Source organism: Ammospiza nelsoni, chromosome 15, assembly GCF_027579445.1.
Source record: "Ammospiza nelsoni isolate bAmmNel1 chromosome 15, bAmmNel1.pri, whole genome shotgun sequence".
Taxonomy (NCBI): domain Eukaryota; kingdom Metazoa; phylum Chordata; class Aves; order Passeriformes; family Passerellidae; genus Ammospiza; species Ammospiza nelsoni.
In genome coordinates, this window is record NC_080647.1 from 159,737 (window position 1) to 183,339 (window position 23,603).

Sequence of the window (23,603 nt, forward strand, 5' to 3'; positions counted from 1 at the left end):
GCACAGGCTTATAAAAATATTATCAAGCAGCAGTTCATTCTGGAATGCAACACTATTACAGCTCTTGCTTATGACCTTTCCACCTGAGATAGGGATAAAATAACAGCTCTTTCCCACACAAAAATAAAACGTTTCTATGCTCAGAATTATAAAGCAATCAATTAGCTCCCAATACCATGTTTTCCCAGAGCAAGGTGTCACTTTAGATAGATTCCTCTGCCAAACAGAAAAACAAATTGAGTGGATGGGAGGAAACTGAATGTACTGAACTCCCAAAGGGCATCTCTAGTGACTGAGCACAGCCTAAAATAATCCTGTACCAGCTGTCTGTTGGGCCCTGTCACCCTAGAGAGCAGTGCAGAAGCACCCATGCTGCATGGGCTCCATGCGAACTGCCCAAACATCATCAAGTCTCAAGCATGTGCAGCATAAATTATATATAAGAGAAGTTGCCATGTGCAGCTCCCCAGCCAAGGAACAATGTGTGCAGTCTGGGTGCTGTGCTCGTCCCATTCCAGGGGAAAACACATCAGCTAATTAAAAGTGATGGGCAATGAGGAAAGTCCTCCAGCTGGACTTTTTAATGCATAAATTTGTTTGTTTTTTCTTTTCCAAGGTAGACTAAGTCGATTCTAAGGAAAACTTCCTGGCTTTAAACTGTCACCTGACCAAGACATTTGAGGCATGTGATACTATCACAGTTCCACCCCACATTGTTGGTGCTAGATTTGTGCCACGTTTTAAGAAAAGAGTAGCATTAAAACACTCTTTTTTCCCCTCCTTTCCAAGGCTGCACTAATGACTGCTGACTGCAAGTGTGCAAAGGTCAGGCATTATTTTGCTTGCAAATGACAAAGGAACTATGATAGAAAAACAGCATTAAGGATTGTGGCACTTGTGGGTGCCCAAAACCTGAGTTTGCTGCATAGCACGAAGGTGAGTGTTTTACTCTGAGTAAAAGAGCAGGGGCAGGAGAGGCGGGCCTGTTTCCACTCTACTCCATGAAGGATTTAAGCACCTTTTTGCTGACATCTGCATTTGCAAGCAGAGCATGAAATGATTACCCAACACCTGCCCTGAACAATTTGGACTGTTTTTCTGGGTTTGTTCAAATCTGTAGAACCAGGATCATGGCTGCACCACTGTTTCCTGCAAAAAAAATGATTACAGGGAATTCGGTTTGTTAGACAGGTTTAAGGCATAAAATCCACACGTATCACCACTAAGGTGGTGCATTGAACAGAGTTGGTCTGTGGGACTCCTTCCCCCTGCCCCTCCCCAGGCCAGGGCTGAGCTGCTGATAGGGCATGAGTCAGGACAGGGCTGGAGGATGAGCTGGGTCTGAAGAGGAGGCTTCTAAGTCTGCCCTTCAAAAGGCGCTGCTGTGGAGCTTGTCTTGCAGGAGCACCCGTGGCATGGTGGGACAGTGGGGAAGATCAGGAGGCAGAGTCACAGTGGAGCTCACAGGCAAGAGCAGACAGCGAGTCGGGGATGTCTGCAAGGCGTCCTGGGCAGCATCCTCCTGGCACAGGCGCTAACAAGAGCCCCCTGCCTGCACAGAAACCTGTAGTCTGCCCACAGACTGTGGAAGCAAAAAGCAGTTGCATTTGTTTGGGGATTCTTGTTGTTTTTTTTTTTTTTTCTTGCTTCACAGGAAAGCAGCCTGAAACTACTGTTGAGAAATGTCAGTTTGGGAAGCAGCTCTGGAATCATCCTGCAGGGTGCGTCGCCGACCGACACGAAAGGACACAGGCCCACACCGCTTTCAGGTGAAAGGAAAAAAAGGAAGTTTTATTCTCTGACTCCACTATTTATAGTTTTACAAGGGTGACAGTGGATTGGAAGGTGACAGTGACACCTCTGCAATGCCACAGGTCAAACCGACAGTCCATCAAATCTCTCCTCCTCCAAAAGGAATGAAAAGCAATGAGTTGTTTACAGAAAAAGTGTGTGGGAAAGTTCACTACAAGAATGTCAACATCAGAAGGCTTAGAAAATCCTGGAAAACCAGGGCGACAAGGGTGCTGATGCTGCAGCAGGCTGCCGGGCTGCTCTGATTCCAGGCAGTTTTCCCACACTGACAGGCTGCAGGGCACAAAACAACCGTGTAAGAGTGACTAATGAGAATGGCTGCCTGTTTTTTATGAAGAAGCTTGGGAAGGGAGGGGTTTCAGGGAAATGAGAGCCTTCTTTATTGCTCCTCCTTGACTGGGAAAAATGCTTTCTGTGGTTTTACAAAATGGGGAGCACAAGAGCCAGATTTATACCCCTGTGCAAATCCAGCCCCTGATCTCTCATACACACAGCTGCAGCAGACACAAAAATCTGCTTTAATACATACTGAAAAGCCCAGGATCTCCTGGCCTGATTCTGCCTTTTATCCTTATGAGGGCAGACACAGGCTCCCTCGGATGCAGTGGAGTATCAGGAGCTGCAGCTGTGGCAGTCCTGCCCATGCCTCTGACTTTGTTTAAGTCAATAAGAGCAGGAATGTTGCACATCTCTGTAGGAATTATCAAAGGAAGAAATTACTGTCCCTAGTGTCTCTGGCTCAGTTTGTGCATTTCTGGGATTGTGTTCATCTTTTTTAGCAATCTTGAAAGGAGGGAGAGAAATCTATAATTAAATCAATACATATGTAAATGAGCATCTGCCACAGGACCAGTTTTACTTCTTTGTGTAAAACATGCATTTCTATTGATGCATTACTTGTGACATATTCTTTGTATATAAGGGTGTCACTACATTGGATTTTGGCTTGATTTAAACAATTAAATGAGTCAAACCATTCTAAGCATTTACAGGAATTTTAAAGCTGTTACATTGGCTCTTGATGTATTCTTGATGCTGTCTCAGCTGACAACTACTTTAGAGATTTATGATTATTCTGAAGTAGGTTTGGATGAATTATTCAGGTAATAACCAGTTTTTGGGTTTTCACTGATCAAATGTTGTTGGATGTAAAACTAAGAGACCTTCTTGCTAGCCTGCATTCAGATCTGGTTTGTTTCTGAACTTCTCTTAAACCCCTTTGGAAGCAATGGCTTCACTCACTAATTCCTTGGTGGCTCTAAAATTGAAATGCTCTACTTAATTCATCTAGCATACAGGAAAAATACTGGGAGTGTATAGTCTTTATGCCATGAAAGAAGATACTGTTATTTCCCATTTAGGCAATTAGTCTGGTCTTGCATTTTTTCTGAATGCTCAGTGCTGCTGTGTAACTGAATATTCAGGGATAAATGTGATCCATTATTTTTTGTTTGTTTTCAGAGCTTTGACCTCCCTAAATCTCGCTTCAAAAAATGTGGTGTATTCTTAGCTGGTCTCTTTGAAAAAAATAATAGTATTGGTGATTGTGCTGTCTGTGATTATTTATTCTGCAGGGACACTCTAGGGGTTGCTGGGCTTCTGTGTTGTGCCTGGGTGCTGCTGCTGTGTGGGCAGGAAGGTCAGAGGATGTCAGTACGGCTTAGTCAGGAAGGTTGCTTGATCTCATCCTGTTATTATACGTATTTTTCTGCAACAGGTTTTCACACGTGTGTATAGTCCTCTGTGTCATTGGATCAAGCAAATGCTGCATCTCTCTTTGCTTTCTGGGCTTTTTCTCTTTATCTCCTGCCTTGTGTTACTTCCACCTCTAGGATGGAAGGAAAACAGTCATAACAGCAAATCCAAATGTCTGACTCCTGCATATTCCAGCACCTGGTATTTACCACTCTGTGTGCCTGAGGGTGTGCAATGTATTTGCACGTGTGCCATCAAGTTTGCCTCTGGTTTGTGAGTGAACTCCTGGTGCTTGTGAGAGATACATGTGCAGCTCCTGGGTGACAGATGCCATGTCATGATGCTGGCATGTTAATTCCAAGGGACTCCACCCAGACAAGCCTCGTCTGCTGTGGAGATCTTCAGAATAGAAAGATGCTCAATGAACCCAAGGACTTTGACATTTGTCACACTCTGCTACTGCTGCAGTCTTTAAACAGTACATTGGCTGTATAACCAGCAAAAGACCCAAGAATTAGTAATGGTTTAGAGCAAGGAACACAAATAATATCTTTTTGCCTTTTGATAAAGGAGAAAGATACTTGGTAAAGACACCAGCAATGCCCAGTGGAAGAGGAATAATGCAAAGGTCATGCTTGCTCGAGGCACAGTTCTCTGCACATGCCTTAGTCCTTGAAAGGTGACAGTAACAGGCCGTAGGCAAGCCAGATCTTCTTCCTAAGGTCCAGGCTTCAACAGCCACCACTGTTTCCCAGGGAGCCACGTTGTGTCCCAGAGCTGCTGTCAAGCAGTCTAGTGTAGGAGGTAAACTTTCCATCCAGTTCAGCCTGGAGAAGTGCCACATTACTGCTCTTCATCAGTAAAACCAGCAAATTCTCAGGGCTGAAGAAATGAAAGCTGTAGAGCAGCTCAGCAAGGATCAGACTAGGTGCAGCAAGGAGAAAGAGGTGCTTCTGCTGCAGTGTGTGACCAAACTGTGATGCTTCCAGCTCAGGGCTGCTGTGGGGGACAGCAGGAAGCACAGGTCTCTCTGAAATGCAGCTCTCTGGATGTAACCCCCAGTGGAGGAAATTACAAGCAAACTTTAATGTGCACAAATCCTTCATTTCCTGGCTTATCGGCTGCTCTTGGAGATCAGAATTGCATCTTTGATCCTAATGTAGGATGGGTTTTATGCCTTGTGTCTCCTGAGCCTCCAACTCAGGAGACTGGGCTGGGCTGGAGTCATAATCCAGCCCTTGCTCCATGTGATGGTGTGTACTGAGCATCATGCAACGCCATTTCACATCCTCTGGTGTTGTTGTGTGTGGACCAAAACCACTGGGCAATGTGCTGCCAATCCATGTGAGAGCTCCTGCCACCACCACACCCTGGAGGAACACAGAAATTCAGGAATTGTGTCTGGTCAGTTCTTCCTTGGCCTTAATTGCATCCCAAAGCTGCAAATGCTGGGGTTTCATACTCACCAAGGCTGCATATTGGACAGATGTATGAAACCCTCAAGGGTTCCTGTCGGGAGTTTAGTTCAAGCATGGCTTAAAGAAAAAGGCCATGAAGCCATGCAATTGAGAGAAAAGTAAAAGGTAGTTGCGAAGCAGTTCCAAAAGCAGTTCCCAGCCTGATTACTATAAACAATTAGACTCTCTCAGGCATCACTCTATAAACAATAAGGTTCTCAGACAGTCTTCCCATAACAAGTGTAATACCCTCTCTGGGAAAAGATGGCACCCTGGGAACAGATGTGGAAGTTTTGGGAACCTTTCATATCACAGTGGGAACACTGGTTTTGTTTTGTGTAAACAATTGTTGGTATTGTAAAACAAAAGGAGTGGTTAGAGTTTTCTCTGTTAGCCTATCGTAAACCTGGATTTTGGAATATGCATGAAGTTAATTAACACTGTTATTTAAAGTGACTGATCAATCAATAAATCGGAGTTCGATGCATTATAGGATGGTCGTTCTCCCCTCACTTCAACAGGTTCCTCATTAATTTTGTACATTAATAGCCCCAAAACAGCTATGAAATTTCAAGAGCTTTTAATTCCCCCTGCAGAGTTCTGGCCTTTTTCCTACCTGAGGCATACTTTTATGAAGGACTCACTGCCACGTGGCCACCCAGCAGAGCCACCTCATTGCAAAGGGTTGTAGTGGTGGCTGTTAGGGAAGAAATTTCCTCTTCATTCTGGGGTGGAGCAGAAAGCTGCCCCATCCTATGAACACAGATTATCCACAGCTATGAAGAGGACATTGCAGTGGAGGTTTCCAGGGAATGTTACTTCTCCTGTGCCATGCAAGCAGGGTGGCATGCCCCCACCTGTGCGAAGGGATTGTCAATTGTGCTTCTTGCCAAGGCTGGAGAGATATATATCAGGGTTTTGGTAAATCTGTTTAGAGCAAGGAGTGATTATCTAGTTCTTTTCTTTGTGATAGTGCCTTTGGCCATGACCAAAGAGAACCTGGGGAACCTGGTGTGGATATCAGTGGGGACAGTGTTTGGCAGCTCCTGAAATGGGCTTAAAGTACATAGTTTGTCTGAGAGATACCCCTTGCCTGCTGTCAATCAGATCTGACCCTTCCAAACAGTTCTTTCCAGGGCATTTTGGACTTCAGCTCTGTTCTCCTGGGAGATGCCTGACCTTCCTCACCACACAGGGTGGAAATTTTGCTTTATGTCTTCTCCCTGTGATCTCAGGTATATGAGTGAAAGTGCTGTGAGAGCTCTGAGTTTGTACAAATCTCTTTCAAGATTATTTGAAAACTGGGGCTCATTCTCAGAAACCTGAATCATATGCTTCTACCCTCTAGGACAAGCTCAATGGGTTTTCTGGCTATTGCAGACCAAGAGTCCTTTCTACCTAAAGTCTTCTGAGGCTGCTGTAAGCAGAAGCCAGTGCTGAGAAAATGAACCTAGTAAACATTGGAAGGAGATTGTGTAATTACCTGGTTTTGTGGTTCGTGATAGTTTTGCATGGGTGGGCACAGTGGCGTGAACCTACTTTCGGTTCCATTGATTTTTTTGCCCTGCAAAACTTAAAAAACCCCACCTGGCTCCTCTTTTCAAAGACCCCAGACAACCACTCCAGAGGTTGCATGCTCTGCTGTTGTGAAGGAAATTTGGGATAAATTTGGCGTCCTGCACCAAATCCAGGCTGTGACTTAGTCTCTCTGCCTCATGTGTCAGTGCAACAGAGCTTCACAGCTGTGAGCTTGTGGCAGCACTAAGACCCAGCATTGCACTATGTCAGTAATAGCTGTGTGATTCAGCTCAGTTCTTGGAAAATTAGGATGAATTCCTGGGAAAGGAAGCCAGGAAGAGCAGTGATGTCCTCGGGACCTGCATTGCAGAGTAGGAACTCAAGGGCAGCTCATGGGACGGCTGAGACCTTGTGGTGGGTTGACCTTGCTGTCAGATGCCCACCCAGCCACTCAACAAGACAGGGGAGGAAGATGAAAAGATTTTGACATAAGGGCTTGGATATGACTCTGAAATTACCATCATGTCCAAAACAGACTCCGTGGGGGGGGGGGGGGGGGAAGATTTTTCTTATCCTGCATCCTCACTTCAAGATACAATGCACTTTGAAATTATACTGCTCCACAGATTAGAGCTGGCATGGTGATTATTTTCTATATAGGCTGAATCTATTTGGCTGTTTATATCTCTGGATCTTTACCCAGAAACAGAGATGCCTCATTTCACCAGTGATGAAACTGAGACCAGGTGACTTATCTAAGATATCATAAGCAACCAGACACAGGCAGCAAGAGAAAGTGAGTGTCCTGCCTTCCAGATCTCTTCATCTATATGCCCAGATCCCAAAGGCAAACAGGATCCACATCCTGGCTGGCCCATGGCCTGCAAGGGGATGCAAGGAGGCTGATGCTGAAGGTACAAATTGGGATGTGCTCTAGGTTTGCTTTCCTTCCTGTCCAACCACTGAACCCAGTTTCCGGTATGATTCCCCCAGTTACTGTCATAGAGATGACAACACAATACTTACGTAGGTAGATTTCCTTGTGGCTCAGCAAAATGGTGATTGTTGCAGGTTCATCTTCCCCTCCCTGAACAGTGGGGAGAACTGGTCCGTTTTTCCCTGTCCTTAGGCTTAGTGCCAGTAGTGTTTTCCTTGAACAGGGTGTCTGGGGTTTTCCTTTCACTGTATTTTACAGTGAAGTGGCCATTCCAGCATTCACGCCTCTCTGACTGCATCACCTCTGCATAATGCTTCCCTCCAGCTGTGCAGGGTGCTTCAGGCCAAAGATTTTCCACTTTGAAATAATGTTGCTTTTCTGCTAAAAGAGAATTAGAGCCTCTGGAGTTTGGTGACTCCTTCAAGTGAGTGAGAAGAAATATGTCCAACAGCTTGGGCTTATTAGGCAGCTCCTCTGGAAAGAAAACGTGGGTACTGAAAAGCATCTGTGTGTCCCCAGGCCAGGTCTTGTCTGCTGCCGGGGACTCTGGATGAGCCTGGGCACCAGCAAAGAAGCTGAAATCCCATGGCCCTGCAATTTGATGTGGTGATCTGGACCCATAAGTAGCATCCGCTCACGAGGCACATAGACCTGTGTCTGATTTATTGTGCATGAGTTATGTTTGCACAAGTCTTCTCCATGAGAAACTTGTGCCTCTGGTGTGACTTCATCCCGGGGGGACCTGCATGTGCATAATCATTTCTGGTTTGGGGCTTTTTTAGCACCATCATCCCCTGAAACAGAGTGCTTGAACAAGCTATGTTTCTCTGTTTTTGCTACACATTTTTTTTCACATCTTGTGAGAAAGCTCTAGCAAGGATGGAGCAGCTGACACGTTCAAGGGTTTCCAGCCCCCAGCCTGTCACAGCCTGAGTATGGTGGGAGAGAGGCTGGGCATGGGGATATAAGAAAGCTGGTGTTCTGCAGATGCTACCTGGATGCACCTCTGGCCCCTGTGGTAAATATGAGATGAGCTGAGGTCTCCAAGCCTCTGTAAATAGACAGTGAGCTCCAAGAAGCACCCTCTGTCTGCCAGTAAGAGCCTCTGGTACCTAGAAATTGTAGCGGCCTCGCTCCCAGCATCAGCGGGATGCAGGAGCTGGGGCTGCAGCATCCTCCTGGAGACGACCTGCTTTCATGTCAGAGCCTTGCTGGCTGTGATCCACACAGGCTGGAGCCACCTCTGATGGTTCTGTAGGGTATTGTGCTGCTCAGATGTCTGTGCTCAGCCCACAGTAAGGAGATTCTACAAAAGGGAGGACATTCACTTGTGTCTGAGGGCTGCCTATATTCCTTTGGCCATCAGCAGAACCAGCTGAGCAGGGTCAGTGCTCAGCCCAAGCCCAGGCTTTGCACAGCCTCTGGTCAGGGTGTCCGGGCTGCCAGGCTGGCTTGATGCTCTCACCCACTCCTCCCCACTGTGGCTGCTGGTGTTTGGGCTGAGCACACACTGAGCCAGCCCTGCTCCCGTGAACTGTGGGGAAAGCCATTGGAAACCTTGACAATGCACTCACCAATCATGAGGTGCCACTTCCTTACAAAGGAAACCTCCACCTGAGGTCTCTTCAGATGGAGGAATTCCTGAAACATCCGTGTTTTATGGAAACCAGACTTTTTATTTTCTCTGAGCAGGTTTTGTCCCTGGCATGAGAACAAAGTACATTGTTATGTCAGCAGCAGCTTTTGCAACTTTACTTTGCTCTTTTTGCCTCTGCAGCCTGAACTGTGGCTACGTCCCAGGGCCACTGGACAGTGAGGCAGGATGGGCTGCAGTGGGCTTGACTGCAGGGCTTCTCTGGTGTCTCCTGTGGCATCACATTCCAGCATGGAGACCCTTCATTTTTAGCCACAGTTTTCCAGATGGCTGTGTGAGGCAGCAGTGGAGATGTGGATCAGGCAGGGAGAGGAGCTGGAGGAATCAGTAGATGGCAGAGTTGTTCTCTGCTCTCTCACAGGTTCACAGGGATTTTATGGGGGATTTGTTACCAAGACAATGCCCCAGAGATGCAAGTATTCAGCCTGGCCAAGGAGCAAGCTCAGGCTGGAGCTGGGTTGAGCATTCCCATCATCATGCCACAGCTGAGACAGGACTGGAAGCATGTGCGGAAAGGGCTCCATGTGATGCCAACATGACCTGCTCAGAGCACCCTGGCTTACAGTTCTGAGGCAAAAGGGCTGTGTGACACCACTGCAGTGTCTAAACATGCATGGAAGGCAGCACTGCTCTGCCTTTGCATTGCTTTGCAAGAGATTAAAGACTGGTTTTGCTGCTTCTGACCACACACGCTGTGTCTTGGTTGGGCTCCCTGACTGAGATGGCTGCATGTGAATTTCTGCCTGCCCCTGATGCTGCCTTCTCCATGGGGTTGGTTAGTCCCAAGTAGGGGCTGAGGATTTCCTCCCCTAAGCTCTTAGGTCAGAGCAGTGTTCCTGAGTCTGCCCCTCACATCTTTGGCCACTCACCCTTCCTGGCTCATCTCCTGCCACTGACAGCAGTGTCACCCACTCTTGCTCACCTTGGGGCTGTGTGTCAACCCAATGGGATCCTAGTTATCTAGAGGTTGGAGCACAAGCCCCCCAAGGATCCAAAATCAACGAGGAGAGAGGATAAATGACAGCAAAGACTAAAAGGGGAGGAGTGAAGAGCCACAGATGTGATTCCCGTAGCAGTGAAGAAAGCCCTGTGATGAGAGCCTTTTGGAGCTTGATGTGTGAAGGGTTTGGGAAAAGATGGGTAATTTGCATTAATATTGCCATGGCAGGGGGATTGCGGTGTAATGGAGAAAAAACAGGGAGAAGATTGAACAAGTAGCTATCAAGTCTGCCTTGGGAGATTGCTCACGTCTTCGTAAGTTTCAATCAGGATCCAGATGTGTCCACATGCAGGATGTGTTGCTGTGCAGCCCCAGTGGAATAACCAGGCATGGCCAGCCCTGGACTCAGCCATGGTGAAGGCTCACGGCAAATCTCGACCTATGGAGGGAGGGAAAGGAGAGAAAGAATGCGTGGAACAACAGCTGATTCAGGCTGTGCCTTACCCACCTCCCAGGACACGAACCCCCTCGAAATCCTTGGGATCCCATCCATCTCAGAGCTGCACATGACATCTCCTCCTGGACTTTGGTCAAGAGCTGGGAAGCTGTCCCTGAGACTCAATGCCTCGATCCATTGGAATGTCCCAGCCAGTGGCCAGGGACCCTTGTGGGGTGGTGGGAGCTGAGGTGGCTCTGCTGTGGCAAGTCTGGGTAGTGGCAAGGTTTATTTGTGGAGCCCAGCAAGTGCTTGGAGCCAGTTACAGTTGTGGCTGGACTGGTCTAAGCCCCATAGTGGGGAGAGGAATGGCAGCATCCTCCCTCTCCCTCTGAGGCTTTTGTTTCGTTTGTGTGTCCCACACGGATGCTGAAGAGGCAGTCGTGTCTACCTTTTTGTCCCAACGGGACAGGCAGAGAGGAAGGAGAGATGCAAAGATGATGCTTGGACCCTCCCCACCCACCCATCGTGCCATGCTGTGGGAGGCAGCACTGGTACTGCCAGCCCTGCAGCCACCCCGGGTTTTGTTTTCCCCCACTCCTCCCTTCTCCTTTCACAACATGAAAAGGCAGAGCCTCACCGGGACGTTTCACTGTGGTTTTGGTGGGTGCAGGCCCCCGCACCCCGTGCAGGGAGAGCAGCTTTCACCAAGAGTGGGGAAGGCATGGGGTGTTCTGCTCCCTTCCGCCGTGACTCAGGCAAGAGAGGCTTGTTTGGCAGGGCCAGGGCCGTGGGCCTCCCCACTCTGGGCTCTATTTTTAGGAAGTTGGGAGGAGTAGGTGCAGTCTTCACAGCAAGAAGTTTCTAGTGCCATTTGTGGTTTTGCAGCTACTGCAAAGCTCAGCAGTTCTGAGGCCAGGTGCTCTTTGTGGCTCAGCACAGCAAGGCTGGCATTGTCACCCAGATGTGGCATGAAAGCCACATGCCCTCCAGGGCCCTCCATCCTCTGTGGCGTCACTGGGGCTTGTTTCTTTGCTGTTCCCTGCTCTCCACCCACCTCAGCTCCCCGGGGAAAAGTCTGGCTCGGGTGCAACTGTGGATTGTAGAGAAGGGCAGGGAGGTGAGGGGGTAAGGAGGGAAGGGGGCACAGGGGACAGTGACCCTTGGAACAGGGTTGCTCAGAGGGACAGCAGTACCCCAGTGCCACCCCCTGTTGCTCTTTTTCTATTGTTCTTTGCTGCTCTGGATGGTGGCAGAGAAGATATCTGGAGGGGCAGATGTTCTCTCACATCTGCAGGGAAAATGCAGTGGAGATGACACTGTACATCTGATCTGATCTACCTGCTATGTTCACATCTGCTTCGGCTTGGAACTTTTGCTCATCTCCACATGGGTTTCTCTATGGCTGAGGACCATGGCAAGCAATGGGGCTGCAGCCTGCCATTGCCACCATGGTGGCTACAACCAGCATATTCTGCTCTTCTCTTCCACAGGGGGATGTAGCTTTCACAAGGATTGACATGTTTTTCTCTCCCTGAAACTGCTTCTTGCTGCTCTGGACTCCCAAGAATTTTATTTTATTCGACTGAGGTAGATAGTGAACAGAAACTGTAATGCAACCTTTCCTTCTCTGGATGCTGGTGATGTTTTCTGTGGTGCTCTGGCTATATCTGTTCCCTCTTCCTCTCTGATGGCAGGGTTGTCCTGGAGACATGAGAGCTCAGAAGGTACAGAGAGAGTGAAAAAGCAAAAAGCATCTAAAGAAATGAAAAAGCAAATGACAGAAAAATTCAAATTTCCCTTCTGCCCCTGGCCCTGGGCTGAAGGGACTTAATTTAGGTTTCTCTCATAGACTCATTTCTGTATCATTCCCATGACATTGCAGGCAAACTCCTTTTCTGACTCAGAATAAAATCTTCTTTTCGAGTGTATTGCTCTTAGCACTGCACAACACCCAGCTTTTGTTAATTATAAAGAGCATGTGGGGCAAGCATCGCATTTTAAAAAGCTAGTCAAGAAACCACAGCGTGCACCCAGAAAACCCCAAAAAATCACTCTCTTCTCAGCAGCTTTCACCTTGCTGCCTTCAGAGATGCTCCCAGCCTTTGACAGATCACAGGGGCAGGCAACCGGATATTTTCTCAGTAAACAAAACTCAGAACACCGAATACGAATGGAGACAATTTGCTGATCAGCGGAAATACCACAGCTCGGGCAATAGGAATGCAAGCAGCGGATCACATTTTCCCATTGTCTCACCCAGGGGTTATCTGGCTGGAGGAACTGTACCAGTTTGCGTTCACAAGTAGGTGGGTATGGTAACGTGCAGAGAGTTTGGGATGCGAAAGAAAACCCGATTGGTTTCTTGGTGATGGGCTTATCACCAGGTGAAGATATGACTTCATCTTCCCTGGGATTATCCCATGAAGGCAGACTGCTCCTTCTGCTGTTGGGTCCTCTCTTCCTTGCCCATCATCTCTCTGAATCATGTCCCACTCTCCCTAAGACTGTGTTGCCCACTTTGCTTTGCTCCCCCATGTTCCTACAGCAGCCAAACAGTCGGGGATATGCATCGCCCTCCATCCCCACTATCCATTTGAGGTGGCAATAGAGGATGTCCCAAGGGGCCAACAGCTCCACGTACCCTGCAGCAGGTCCCTGGGTTGCCTGGCTCTGAGCAGTCACGGTGCCAGAATGGCTCATTGGGGGTCTGCCTGCCACAGGGCCTGGTCAGCTCCTCTTGTCTGATCCAACACCCCTGCTCTGCAGCTGTGGTGGTCCAGGTTGAGCCATAGAAGCCTCAGGACCAGGTGCTGCAGAGTGGACAGCTCACAAGGGTTGCTCCCTGCCAGTTGCAGAAGCAAGGGGCTGGATTGCTGGTGTGGAGCAATGGTTTCCTGAAGAGGATCTGCTGCTGCTGAACCTCTGCCAGGATCCCCACTGTCATATTTTCCACCTGGTTTCCCCTATCAGGGTGCTGCCAAGGAGCAACTTAGTTTCCTGGTTTGCAGCACCGGTGGCCAACGGTGATGTTCTGTGCTGGGTACTCAAAACTGGAGCTCTTCCCCATCGTCCTCACCAAATTCGTCAGCCCATCTAAGGCTCCAGCCTCCATCAAGGAGCATGTAACAGGACCAGTGACATGCTTGGTCTTTTCAACATTTCCTACAGGTTCTTCTCATTTCAGTGAAGCAGGTGGCTCTACAGAAATGTCTTTGAAAAGGTTCTGTCCACTGGAGAAAGCCAGGGCTCAGGAACAGCTGTGCAAAAACTCTGCAACACTCAGCACTGTGGTTTCACACGTTGTTGGCTGCCTCTGTCCCAACACATTCGGGAACAGTATTAAATGATGACTTGCCATGTAATTTAGTTTCACATGTAGTGACTTCCCCAAGATGTGTTAAATTTAGAGGAAACGCTAAAGAGCCCTGGAAAATGCTGCTGAGTGTGGTGGGGCTAAGGCAAAGCATGAGAACTTCGGGGAGCTGATGCTGCTCCCCACTGTGGCCTCATGGCCCTCAGCTGTCTGGAGTATTATTGGGGATTTTCAAATGGCTTTCTGCCTATGGCAAACTTGCCATGATAGGGACAAGTATGCAGGAGCTTGATGTCAGACCAGATGCCTGAGAGGAGACCAGGCTGGGCCTTTCCAAAGATTATGGCAATTTTAAGACAAAAAGAAAGCACTTGGCAGTGGCCCCAGGCTGTGTGTGGTCTTGGTCCTCTGCGCAGCAGAGCTGCAAGCCTGAGGGACCAGGTCCAAAGCTCAGTCATACTGAGGAGACCCTCTTTGGGGACTCAAGTAATGCATTCCCAGTACTGTTTATGGCACCTTGTTGCCCCTGGGAGGACACTCCTGAGGAGACTGGAAAGCCCTGGTGAGCTGAGCAGCAAGGCAGCCCTTGGATGGTCAGGGTGTGTGGGCAGCCCTCAGAGTATGGGCATTCAAGGGGATGGACTTCAGCAGCTACTCTCTCCTCTAGGAGGCAGAAGGGGAGCTGACCTCGGAGCTCGCAGTCTCTTCCCGAAGGATGAGCCCTACCCCTCACTGCAGAGGTGTGACAGTCCTGGCAAGCTGAAGGGTTACATGAGTGCAAAGCACCAGCCAGGGCCTCAACCCCATGGCATCCTCTGCCCTGTTATCAAATGCTGCCCACAAAGACCCTGGAGCAATCCCACACTTGTGATTAGGATGTTATATTTAGGAGCACAGTGACCTGCTAAGGTCGAACCCTGATTCAGTTGCTGAGGTGTTTGTGCTTTGTTACCAGCATTTGCATTTGCAGCTCATAACACCTTAACCACACAGGGCAGGATGCAGGAAAGAAGGCAGATAGGAAAAGCAGATGCTGGACTCCATCCTGCAATGCTCTGAGCAGCTCCAAAAGGCCCTGTGTACCCTCCTCTCCTGGGGCTGCTAGCAAGCAGGACCTGTTCAGCACCCCCCACCTACAGGATCCAACCCTGTATTAGCTGTGTGAACATCTGATAAGAAAATCTCCTCTAGCATACCACTTTCAAAACAACTCTACATGGTGGTTGATGAAGCCTTCAAACCAGCCTTCCAGTCTTCCTCAACACATTCTTGCAGCCCCTCCTCCTCTGCATCCCAACAAACCCCCACATTTATTTTCTTTACATAGAGTAAATGAGGTCTGTCCCCTGTTGCAAGTAATGAGGACCCCCTGGTATTTACTTGGTGTATTATTTTAGCAGCATTGCATGTACTCATGAATGTTGGATTCCTGAAGAGCTGGGGGGCAGGATCTCACCTCCCTGCAGCCAGCTTGAGAGGCGTCAGGGTGTAGAGGGGACATGGATTTCTCAAAGTGGCATGGCAATGATGATGGGAGGTCAGAAGCTGGCCAGAGTATCTGGCATTCCCAACACCCCTTTTCATGCCTAGGTACATAGATACAGGTAACAGAAATAAGTGGGGCAGGGTATGAGATGGCTAGTGCTCTTGGATACAGGGTAAGCACCTCACTAGGGTATCAAGAAAGCGACTTAAAACTTGTCTCTGCAAACTAATAGCCAAGCACCAAGCTCAAAGTCCCATTGTCTGCTAAAGAGCATGAAAGCTGTGCCCACACCAGGGTTACACTCTCTGTACAGATGGTCCTTTCTCCCAGCCTACCCAGAACCAGGCAGAGGCATCATCCAGGGATAGCACAAGGGAAAGCAGAAACCAGCACAACCCACCTGCCTCAGCCAAGCATCTTCACTGCAGAAATCATCCTTCTCTTAGAAGAAATCAAAAGGAAAAAGCTATTCTTCCCCTTTTGAGAAACAACCAAATCTCTGAGTGCTTCCCAGCCCCTGGCAGCCCACAGTACTGCTCAGAAGCTCTGTATTTGTATTCAGTGTACATTTCTTTTATGGCAACTTGCCACAGGACTTTCATTCACAACAGTAAAAACAATCCACCGGGCAATATTTTTGAGTGATTCAAGGGCAGATATGAATATACGAAATAAGAACATTTCTCTGTTTCTGGTAGAACAGTAGGAAAAAGCATGGAAGTGCAACAGAGAAGAAAGTCTAAGCAACTTTTTTGTTGTTGTTTGTTATGGGAGATGGTAGTGAACAAACCTACCCACTATGAAGAGCTTTTTCCAGGAAGTGTAGGTTGCTGTACCCTGTATCCCCTGAGCAGCAGGCGCTCGCACAACAGTTCTCATGCTACTTGCAAGCAGTGCATTTGGAGGAGCCCCAGCAACGTGCACGGAGGATGAACGAACCCTATGGTCCTGAGGCACCCCGTCCTATCAGCAGCACATCTCCTGCCATCATGAAAATGTTCATGGGCTTCCTCAGTGTATTTATTGTAGTGCAGACTATTGGGACCGTGCTCTTCTGTTTGTATCTTCACATGAAGATGGATAAGGTAAGCAGAGAGAGAAAGTTGTCTCTGTCCCTGCTGGATTGCTGGCATGCTTTGGCTTCAGGTCTGGTGAGATCTGCTCATCAGGAGGATGAACATGGTGGAAAATGGTGCTGACCACTGGATGGAGGCAGCAGTATCATTTATCTCACCCATGTTCTCATTTCTGCTTTAATTTGCCATGAGAATAGGTGGGAGATCTGTTCCCCTTGCTAACAAAAAGAGAATGACCAATTGCCAAGAGACACCTGGAATAAATCTGCTAACTGGTGGCTAGTCTGAGGACAAGAGGGTGTGGTTTAGGCATGCAAGTGGCTGTTTTAGGCTGGTGATGGTTTTTTCTGATTTTGTAGCACTTATTAGCACTGTGACATTAACTGAGAGAATGAAAGGTCCAGAAATATTTTGTTTTTCATGTTTCAGTGATTTTATCAACATCTCACTTCAGGTGCTGTTGTGTAGGTTAGGGAAGAAAAGACTAGACCCTAGTACTTCCTCTGTTTTTGAAGGTACATAGTGCTAGTGATCCTGTCCCATACTTGAGACAATATCTACCAAAAAGTTAAAGTCCAGAAAGACGTTTTTGAGGTTGGTATGGCTGCAGCTGCACTGCATGATGCCTAAAATCACCAATCTAAAGCTACTTTTCTTCAAGCCAGAAATGACTGCCTGCTAAAGAAATATGTGCCTAAAACCCAGCATGCATTTTTCTTACCTGATACACTGATACGGTGGATGTTACTGATTTTTACATGTGTTGTTTCAACTTAAATTGAAATTTAGATGTGTGGTTTCTGATCTACAAGGGTGGAGAACATTGTTGAGCTAGAGGGGCTTTAATATTAGAGGTGTTGAAGGGGACTTCACTGCATGGAGGTTGCAGGCTGTCATGAAGGAATGTGTAGAGGGTCTCTGGCAGAGGGAAATGTTACTACAGGGGGACATGGCTGAGGCTCAGAGGCAGCTGAAATGCAGTCACAGGTGGCAAGAAGATTTCAGTTGCCTTCAGAACTTGTGGCAGGGCTTCAAATCTGATCCTCCGTATCTTAGTGCTACCTGTGCTGAGCTCTCTGCCCAGCTGTGTGTCTTCATGTCCAGCTGCACTTCCTCTTTACCACTTAACTACATGTTAGGTTTCTACAAGGAACAAAAATACAACAAAAAAACCCCAAACAGGTGTAAATATAAAAATCAGTATTTGGATGCATTTAATTATTTTCTTATTGGCTTTCTGATTTATTTTTTTTAATCTGAAGATCTTGGCACAATTCAGCCCCAGTCTACATGTTGTTTTGTTTTGCTGGCAATGCTTTTAGTCAAGAAGTCAGTAGAAATTAAACCCCTCTGACTGGACAGGGCAGTGAGGGGCTGAGTGAGCATCCCAGCTGCCTGCTAAGGCCATTGGGGAAGGACCTGCAAAACTCCTGAGCCATCCACTGGGATTTCTGTTTCTTTAGGAAAAGTTAGAGATGGACTTTTAAGTTAATTATCAAGGTGATAGAAGATAGATCCTTATTGAAAAAGCAGGGCAAGCCCAATGAAGGCAAGAAATGACAAGGAGGACTCCATCTTATCAGAAGGCTAATTAACCGAATCTGCACAAAGCACTCAACTTGACTGCACAGAATCTTTTGACTGTCTGCCAACAGTCCCGACACACACACATGGATTCAATCGGTCAATGAATCAAAATACACAGAATCCAATTACCAATTTTCTACAGGTAAACAGTCTTCCACAGTGCATTCCACTTGTGAACAACAAGAGGAGTAGCAATTGAGATAAGAATTGTTTTTTTCTTTCTTTGCTTCTCTCATGGATTCTCTCAGGTTCAGAGAATGTGACTCCCACAGATCCTTAGCAATCCTCCTGTCACCTAGCATTGCCATTCAGGGTGAGCTCCATGGGTTCAGTTCCCAGTGGATGAGGGCACAGATGCTGTGTTGGGAGCTCTTGCTGCCCACGGTTTGTCTGCCCATCTCATTCCAGTGCTAAGCATCCGACCCTGAGCTTCCCAGGCTGGTTATGTTGCTGGTAGGAATGCAGCATGGCTCTGCTGTTGCAGGTTTCCTGCTAACATCCCATTGACCCTCCCTTCTCTCCTCTGTTGGCAGATGGAGGAGGTGTTGAGCTTAAATGAAGATTACATCTTCCTGAAGAAAGTTCAGAAATGTCAGACAGCAGAAGGTCAGAAGTCGACATTATTGGACTGTGAAAAGGTTATAAAGGGCTTCCAGAACATCCAGTGCAAGGTAAATGCAGTTGGGTGGATAAAGATCCCACTGAGGAAGGAGAGGGGCTCCCAATCACACACAGAGCTTCACCCCAAGCTTTTTTTAAAAGCGTGGGTGCTCTTTACTTTTAGGCTGTGTAGCACATGCCCTTTTTGATGCTGTATCCTTTTTACACTATATTGATATTATTGAGAAATCTCATGGATTTTTTCCTAAAATGCTCTTGATCAGAGTACATCTAGCTGCAACGTGCCATGGTATGTTTGTGCCTTGTGGTGGCCAGGATGGAGCTACAGCCACCTTGGCACTTCTCCTTGATTCCAGTCTGAAAATAATTGATTTTCTGCTGTCTGGCACCTTGCTCCAGTCCTGTGCTGGGTGGCTGTGAGGATGCTTGTGGCCACCTGCCACTGGGAACACATTTCTGCCCACTTTGCCCAGGTGTCAATGACAGTGCAAGGCCTGGGCCAGGAAACAGCTCCTGGCAACCCGTGAGAAGGAGCATGAGGGTGCTATGCAAATTGCCACCCCATGGACTCAGGGATGGCATCTCTAGTTAGATCAGGCTCCTCACATTTGGATGCAGAAGAGCCAATTTGCATTGCAACGTGCATTGCAATGAGGTGCTCTCATCCTGCTCAGCCCTGAATTCACTGCTCAGGAGTGGCTGTGCTGGCTGGAGTTGACAGGAGAGGAACATTTCTTCTTCATTGTCACTGCCTGATGACAACAAACGCCTCAGCTAAACCTGCCTCAGCTAAATCTTCAGGTTTGCAACAGTACCCAACAGACACCAAAAATTGTGTCTGAGGTAGGCTGTGGTCAGCAGTCCTGAAAACCCCAACTGCAGGGCAGCAGTGTACATTGGCAGCACTTACATCATGGCTCTCCCACATGAAAAGGAGATTTTTCTTGTTTGTTTATCTTATTGTTTTCAATACTTTACCCATCATTTTAATTGAGTAAAACCTAAGACCATAAACCCTCTAAACTCCTTGCTGCAAACAGCCCATGGTCATGTGTGAAGCTGGGGAAGGTACAAGAGGGGCTCTCTGGCTTCAGATATGCTCTGTCACGAACTGACAGGGCTGTTGGAGCTAAATATCACCAAACCTTAGCAATGACCAGAGCATCTTTTATATAGAAACTTTCAAAATCATTGATTTTGAGAAAAAACCATATATTTTTGCTGTTGTAACAGGATGGACCCCCCAAGGAGCAGCCCAAGTTTGAAATGCAGAGAGGTGAGTTTCCTGGTGTAGCCAGTGCACTCATGACTTGCTGGGGCAGGGCAAGTTCCTTGGCCTGGGAAGGGGTTTCCTTCAACAGCCCATGAGTTTCTCAGAGCATGGTGTGGAGGCAGGGGATGCGTTGGGGTTTGGAGCATCCCCGTAGGTGTAGGACTGAGCTCAGTGTGAGCTGGCAGAGGGGGACACTGGCCATGGCTGTCTCCCCAGGGCAGGCGGTTCTGGGTGTCAGAGAAGACAGTCTGAAGTTGTTGAAATTGAGCTCAAAATTAAATCTGTGGCCTTTTTACGTGGCAGGTCCTGAGCACCACGAGCATCCCCGCGTGACACACAAGAATGAAACATCTGTGGCAGGTGAGGGGTGGGCACATCCAGGTCCTGTTCCAACGGCGGGCAAGGTGGCACCATCTCCTCCGCAGGCTTCATCAATCAGAGGCTTTACCTCAGAGGCACCTGCAGCTCTTTGCTGAGTGGAGTCCTGACTCACTCTGGGCTGGGGGTGGAATCTGGAGATGATGACTTTGCCTGTAAAGAAGCATTAAGGGTGAAGGAGCTGCAGTCCCTGCAGAGGAGCGCTGGGGAAACAGTGAGTGCCAAGGCATCAATAACACTGGCCTTTCTAAATTGCAGCAGAGAAGAGGCAGCCAATTGCAGTTCACCTGGCAGGTCAGCCGAGCAACAAGGCAGGCTCAGGTAAGACAGACTCACTTGGTCCTACCTTGACCAGGGAGCCAGAGGGACACAGCAGTGCGCATTCCCAGTCCTGCCCTGTGGCTCTCTAAGGGTGGGGAACAGGACAGAACAACTCCAGCACAAAAATGTGCCCCCAAAACACAGCAAACCTCCCAGTGGTCACGTCGCCACGTGCACCTGTGCCATGTGGGGTTCACACATCCCAATTGTCCTCAGTAGCCCTATGTGTGCCTTCCTAGAAATGCACCACAAGGGCTTAATCTTTCCAGTGTTTTTTATGAGTGGAAATCTTTTTAGCTTTGTATTTAAGGAAAGCAACCTCCCACTTTTCTTTTGTTCTTAAAATAGATCTTTTTGCTCTCCTGGCCATCTCTTGCTACGGTGGCTGCTGCTGGAGGGCTCTGCTTGTATTTGCGTCTGCTGATTTAATCCCCTTCTCACCCATAGTGCTCCTGGTAGTAAGATGGGCGGGCTGAGGGCTTTACAGTCACGACATAGGGCTCCAAACTGGTTTGGTCAAGGTGCAATTATTCACAGCCATGGTCACATCACGTTTGAGAGAAACACCTGAGTCCTTTTGCATTTGTGCATCCACTGTATCGGTTCTGGTTGCTCTTGCTGATCTATCCCTCAGCTTAGCCTTAGCTTAGGGACTTCCCACAACAGCAAGGCTTACCAAACTGAGTATGAGCTTGCACGGTCAGTCACTCCATCTGGCAAGGATTTCACAATCTAAGCACTTCTGATTTAATTCTGGAGTAACTGACAGTAATCGGCAACTGCTCTTTCCGTCTCTGATGCAACATTTCACCAGTGCTCAGTCTGCCTGTGGAAAGCTTAGTGCTAGATAAGATCAGAGAAGTGAGAGACTCGCTGTATTTTAAAACTCCCTGCTCAAACACTTGTTGAGCATATAAAGCAGAGTCCAGAGAGCAGCAGTTGCCTGGAGTTCAACTCTGTGTGGGGAAATATTCCTATGGGATGCTTGGTCAGGGCCCATGGGCTTCATGCCTCCTCCAGGACTACCCATGGCACACTGTCTCTGGGCTGGGGTAGTCAAACCCATTATTCCCCTTGGAGCCAAGTTGCTCCCCCTGGCTGTTCTTCTAGGTGTCTCTGTAGGCTGGGGAAAGCAGACATCCAAATTCCAGAGGTCATAGCTGAACTCAGCCCTACAGCCATGGCTTCCAGGTCTCTGTATAGGCTTATCTGCACTAACCCCATGAGCTGCTGTGATGACACCAAAAGTGTCCCAAAATCCATGGCATCACCTGACCTGTGTGGGCCGTGGTCCTGGCAATGGGAAACAGCACTCACTGTGCTACGCCCTTGCAGCTCTGCACTTAGGTAGGGATAGCAACTGTGCAATGTTAATTTTTGTACTTCCTTGATAAAGCCTTGCCATCTCAAAGGAGGAAGGACTCTAGACAAAAGGCAGTCCCCAGATGGAAAAAAACTGGGATGGGAAGCTCTGAAGAGCAGAGTTGCAGCATATTTTGGTAGTGCTGTGAGGGTTTGGAGGGTGTCCCACTGAAGTCCATGAGGGCAGCAAATGGAAGTGACACTGTTTGGTCTGTTGTAGTAAACACAGACAATCCTCCTCCCTAAGCATTTCCACTTGGCTGGATGAAGGAAGCTAAATGTACCTCCACTCACATATCCAGTCAAGGCTGACAAAGCCAGTGATCAGCAAACAAGGGCTAAATCTGCTCTGGCCTTGGGCCCCTGGGCTGGGGATGGTGTCCTGGGCTGGGTACCCCACTAACTGCGCCTCACCGACAGACAGAGGCTTTGAGGCCAGATGTCTGTGGGTGTTCCCCCAAATCAGCCTGCCAAACTGGAAGTCTCCTTCTCTGAGCTCACCTGCCATGCTGTCTCCCTACAGTGCTGGAGTGGAGGGAGACCATGTATGGCCCCACAAACAGCTTGATATCCAACAAGGAGGGGAAACTGAAGGTGGAGGAAGCAGGGCTCTACTACATCTACTCCCAAGTCAGCTTCTGCACCCCAGAAGTGTCTTTGGCACCCTTCACCCTCTATATTTATTTACATATCCCCAAAGAAGAGGACCGGCTCTTGCTGAAAGGACAAAAGACACAGACCTCCTTGAAGACACATGAAGCAAAACACTCGAAGACCGTCTGTGCACTCCAGTCCATCCGTGTGGGAGGTGTCTTCAACCTCAGGGAAGATGACATGGTCTTTGTCAATGTGACAGACTCCACAAAAGTGGGGTATAACCATGGCAACACCTACTTTGGCATCTTCAAGCTGTAGTGAGGAAAGGGCTGTCCTGAGCTGGCAATTCAGTCCAACCTTCTTGAACAAAGTGCCTTTCCCTTTTCCCCTTATTTATGTTCCTCTGCCTCTCTGTTTTTCTTGTTTCTTAATTTGTATATTTTGTTATTTATTAATGAGGGCCAAGAGGCCCTGAGAACACAAATGGAACAAAGTTTGAAGCTGTTATTATTTGCTTTCAGTTTTTATTCTTTCGCAGCCAGTGATTTGGTAGATGCTGGTGTCGTGCGTCTGGGTCCACCACACCCCACATTCCCGGCAGGGTCGATGTCCCTGTTATGTCATAAGAGCTTTGTTTTCCAAACTCTGCCATCAATGTTTCTTTCCTAAAAATGTATGATGGCTCAGGGCACTTCAGCCAAGCTGGGTTCATGCATATCTCCGGCACCAATCTGCTTCCAAACATCAATGGAAAAACATTAAAAGGCTTAGGAACATCTTCTCTAAAGGAATCAGTAAGTCCAGCACTGTCATTACATAGTAGCTGCTGGTGAGGCATTGTTGCCGCTCCAGCTGTCGGCTGTATCTGGAGAACCCCCTTTTTCCATCCATGCCTGTCGGTGAAACTCAACCAACTTCCTCGGGGTGGCACTGCTTTGGCTGGGTTCATACTTGGTGACACTCGCTCTGCACCAGAGGGGTGCTTGGTGGCTGAGGGAGGACTGCAGATTTCAAGGCAGAGAGAAAGTAGGGCCCTAGTGGTGGTGTGCGCTTGGTGACCTGAATCAGTTCACCAGACTGTCCTCCCACCTCTGCAGGCAGAGGAACCTTTGCCTGTGGACAGTTTCACTACCCTGA

The 23,603-nt window shown here is 48.1% G+C and overlaps 1 protein-coding gene across 1 annotated transcript; it reads left to right on the top strand.

The window, feature by feature from the left end:
* Positions 1–16,180: 16,180 nt before the first annotated feature.
* On the top strand, positions 16,181–22,973 carry CD40LG (CD40 ligand). The gene is made up of 6 exons (XM_059483097.1): positions 16,181–16,336; positions 18,448–18,585; positions 19,769–19,811; positions 20,112–20,168; positions 20,445–20,507; positions 22,393–22,973. The coding sequence occupies exons 1-6, from the start codon at positions 16,181–16,183 to the stop codon at positions 22,782–22,784; spliced, it is 849 nt and encodes a 282-aa protein (XP_059339080.1). The 3' UTR covers positions 22,785–22,973.
* The last annotated feature ends 630 nt before the right edge of the window (positions 22,974–23,603 follow it).

Excerpts from the sequence above, each read along its gene's own strand:
- CD40LG (XM_059483097.1), top strand. The coding sequence starts at position 16,181 with ATGAACGAACCCTATGGTCCTGAGGCACCCCGTCCTATCAGCAGCACA. Across the intron at positions 18,586-19,768 it reads TCCAGAACATCCAGTGCAAG|GATGGACCCCCCAAGGAGCA; the intron begins GTAAATGCAGTT and ends CTGTTGTAACAG. Across the intron at positions 19,812-20,111 it reads CAAGTTTGAAATGCAGAGAG|GTCCTGAGCACCACGAGCAT; the intron begins GTGAGTTTCCTG and ends TTTACGTGGCAG.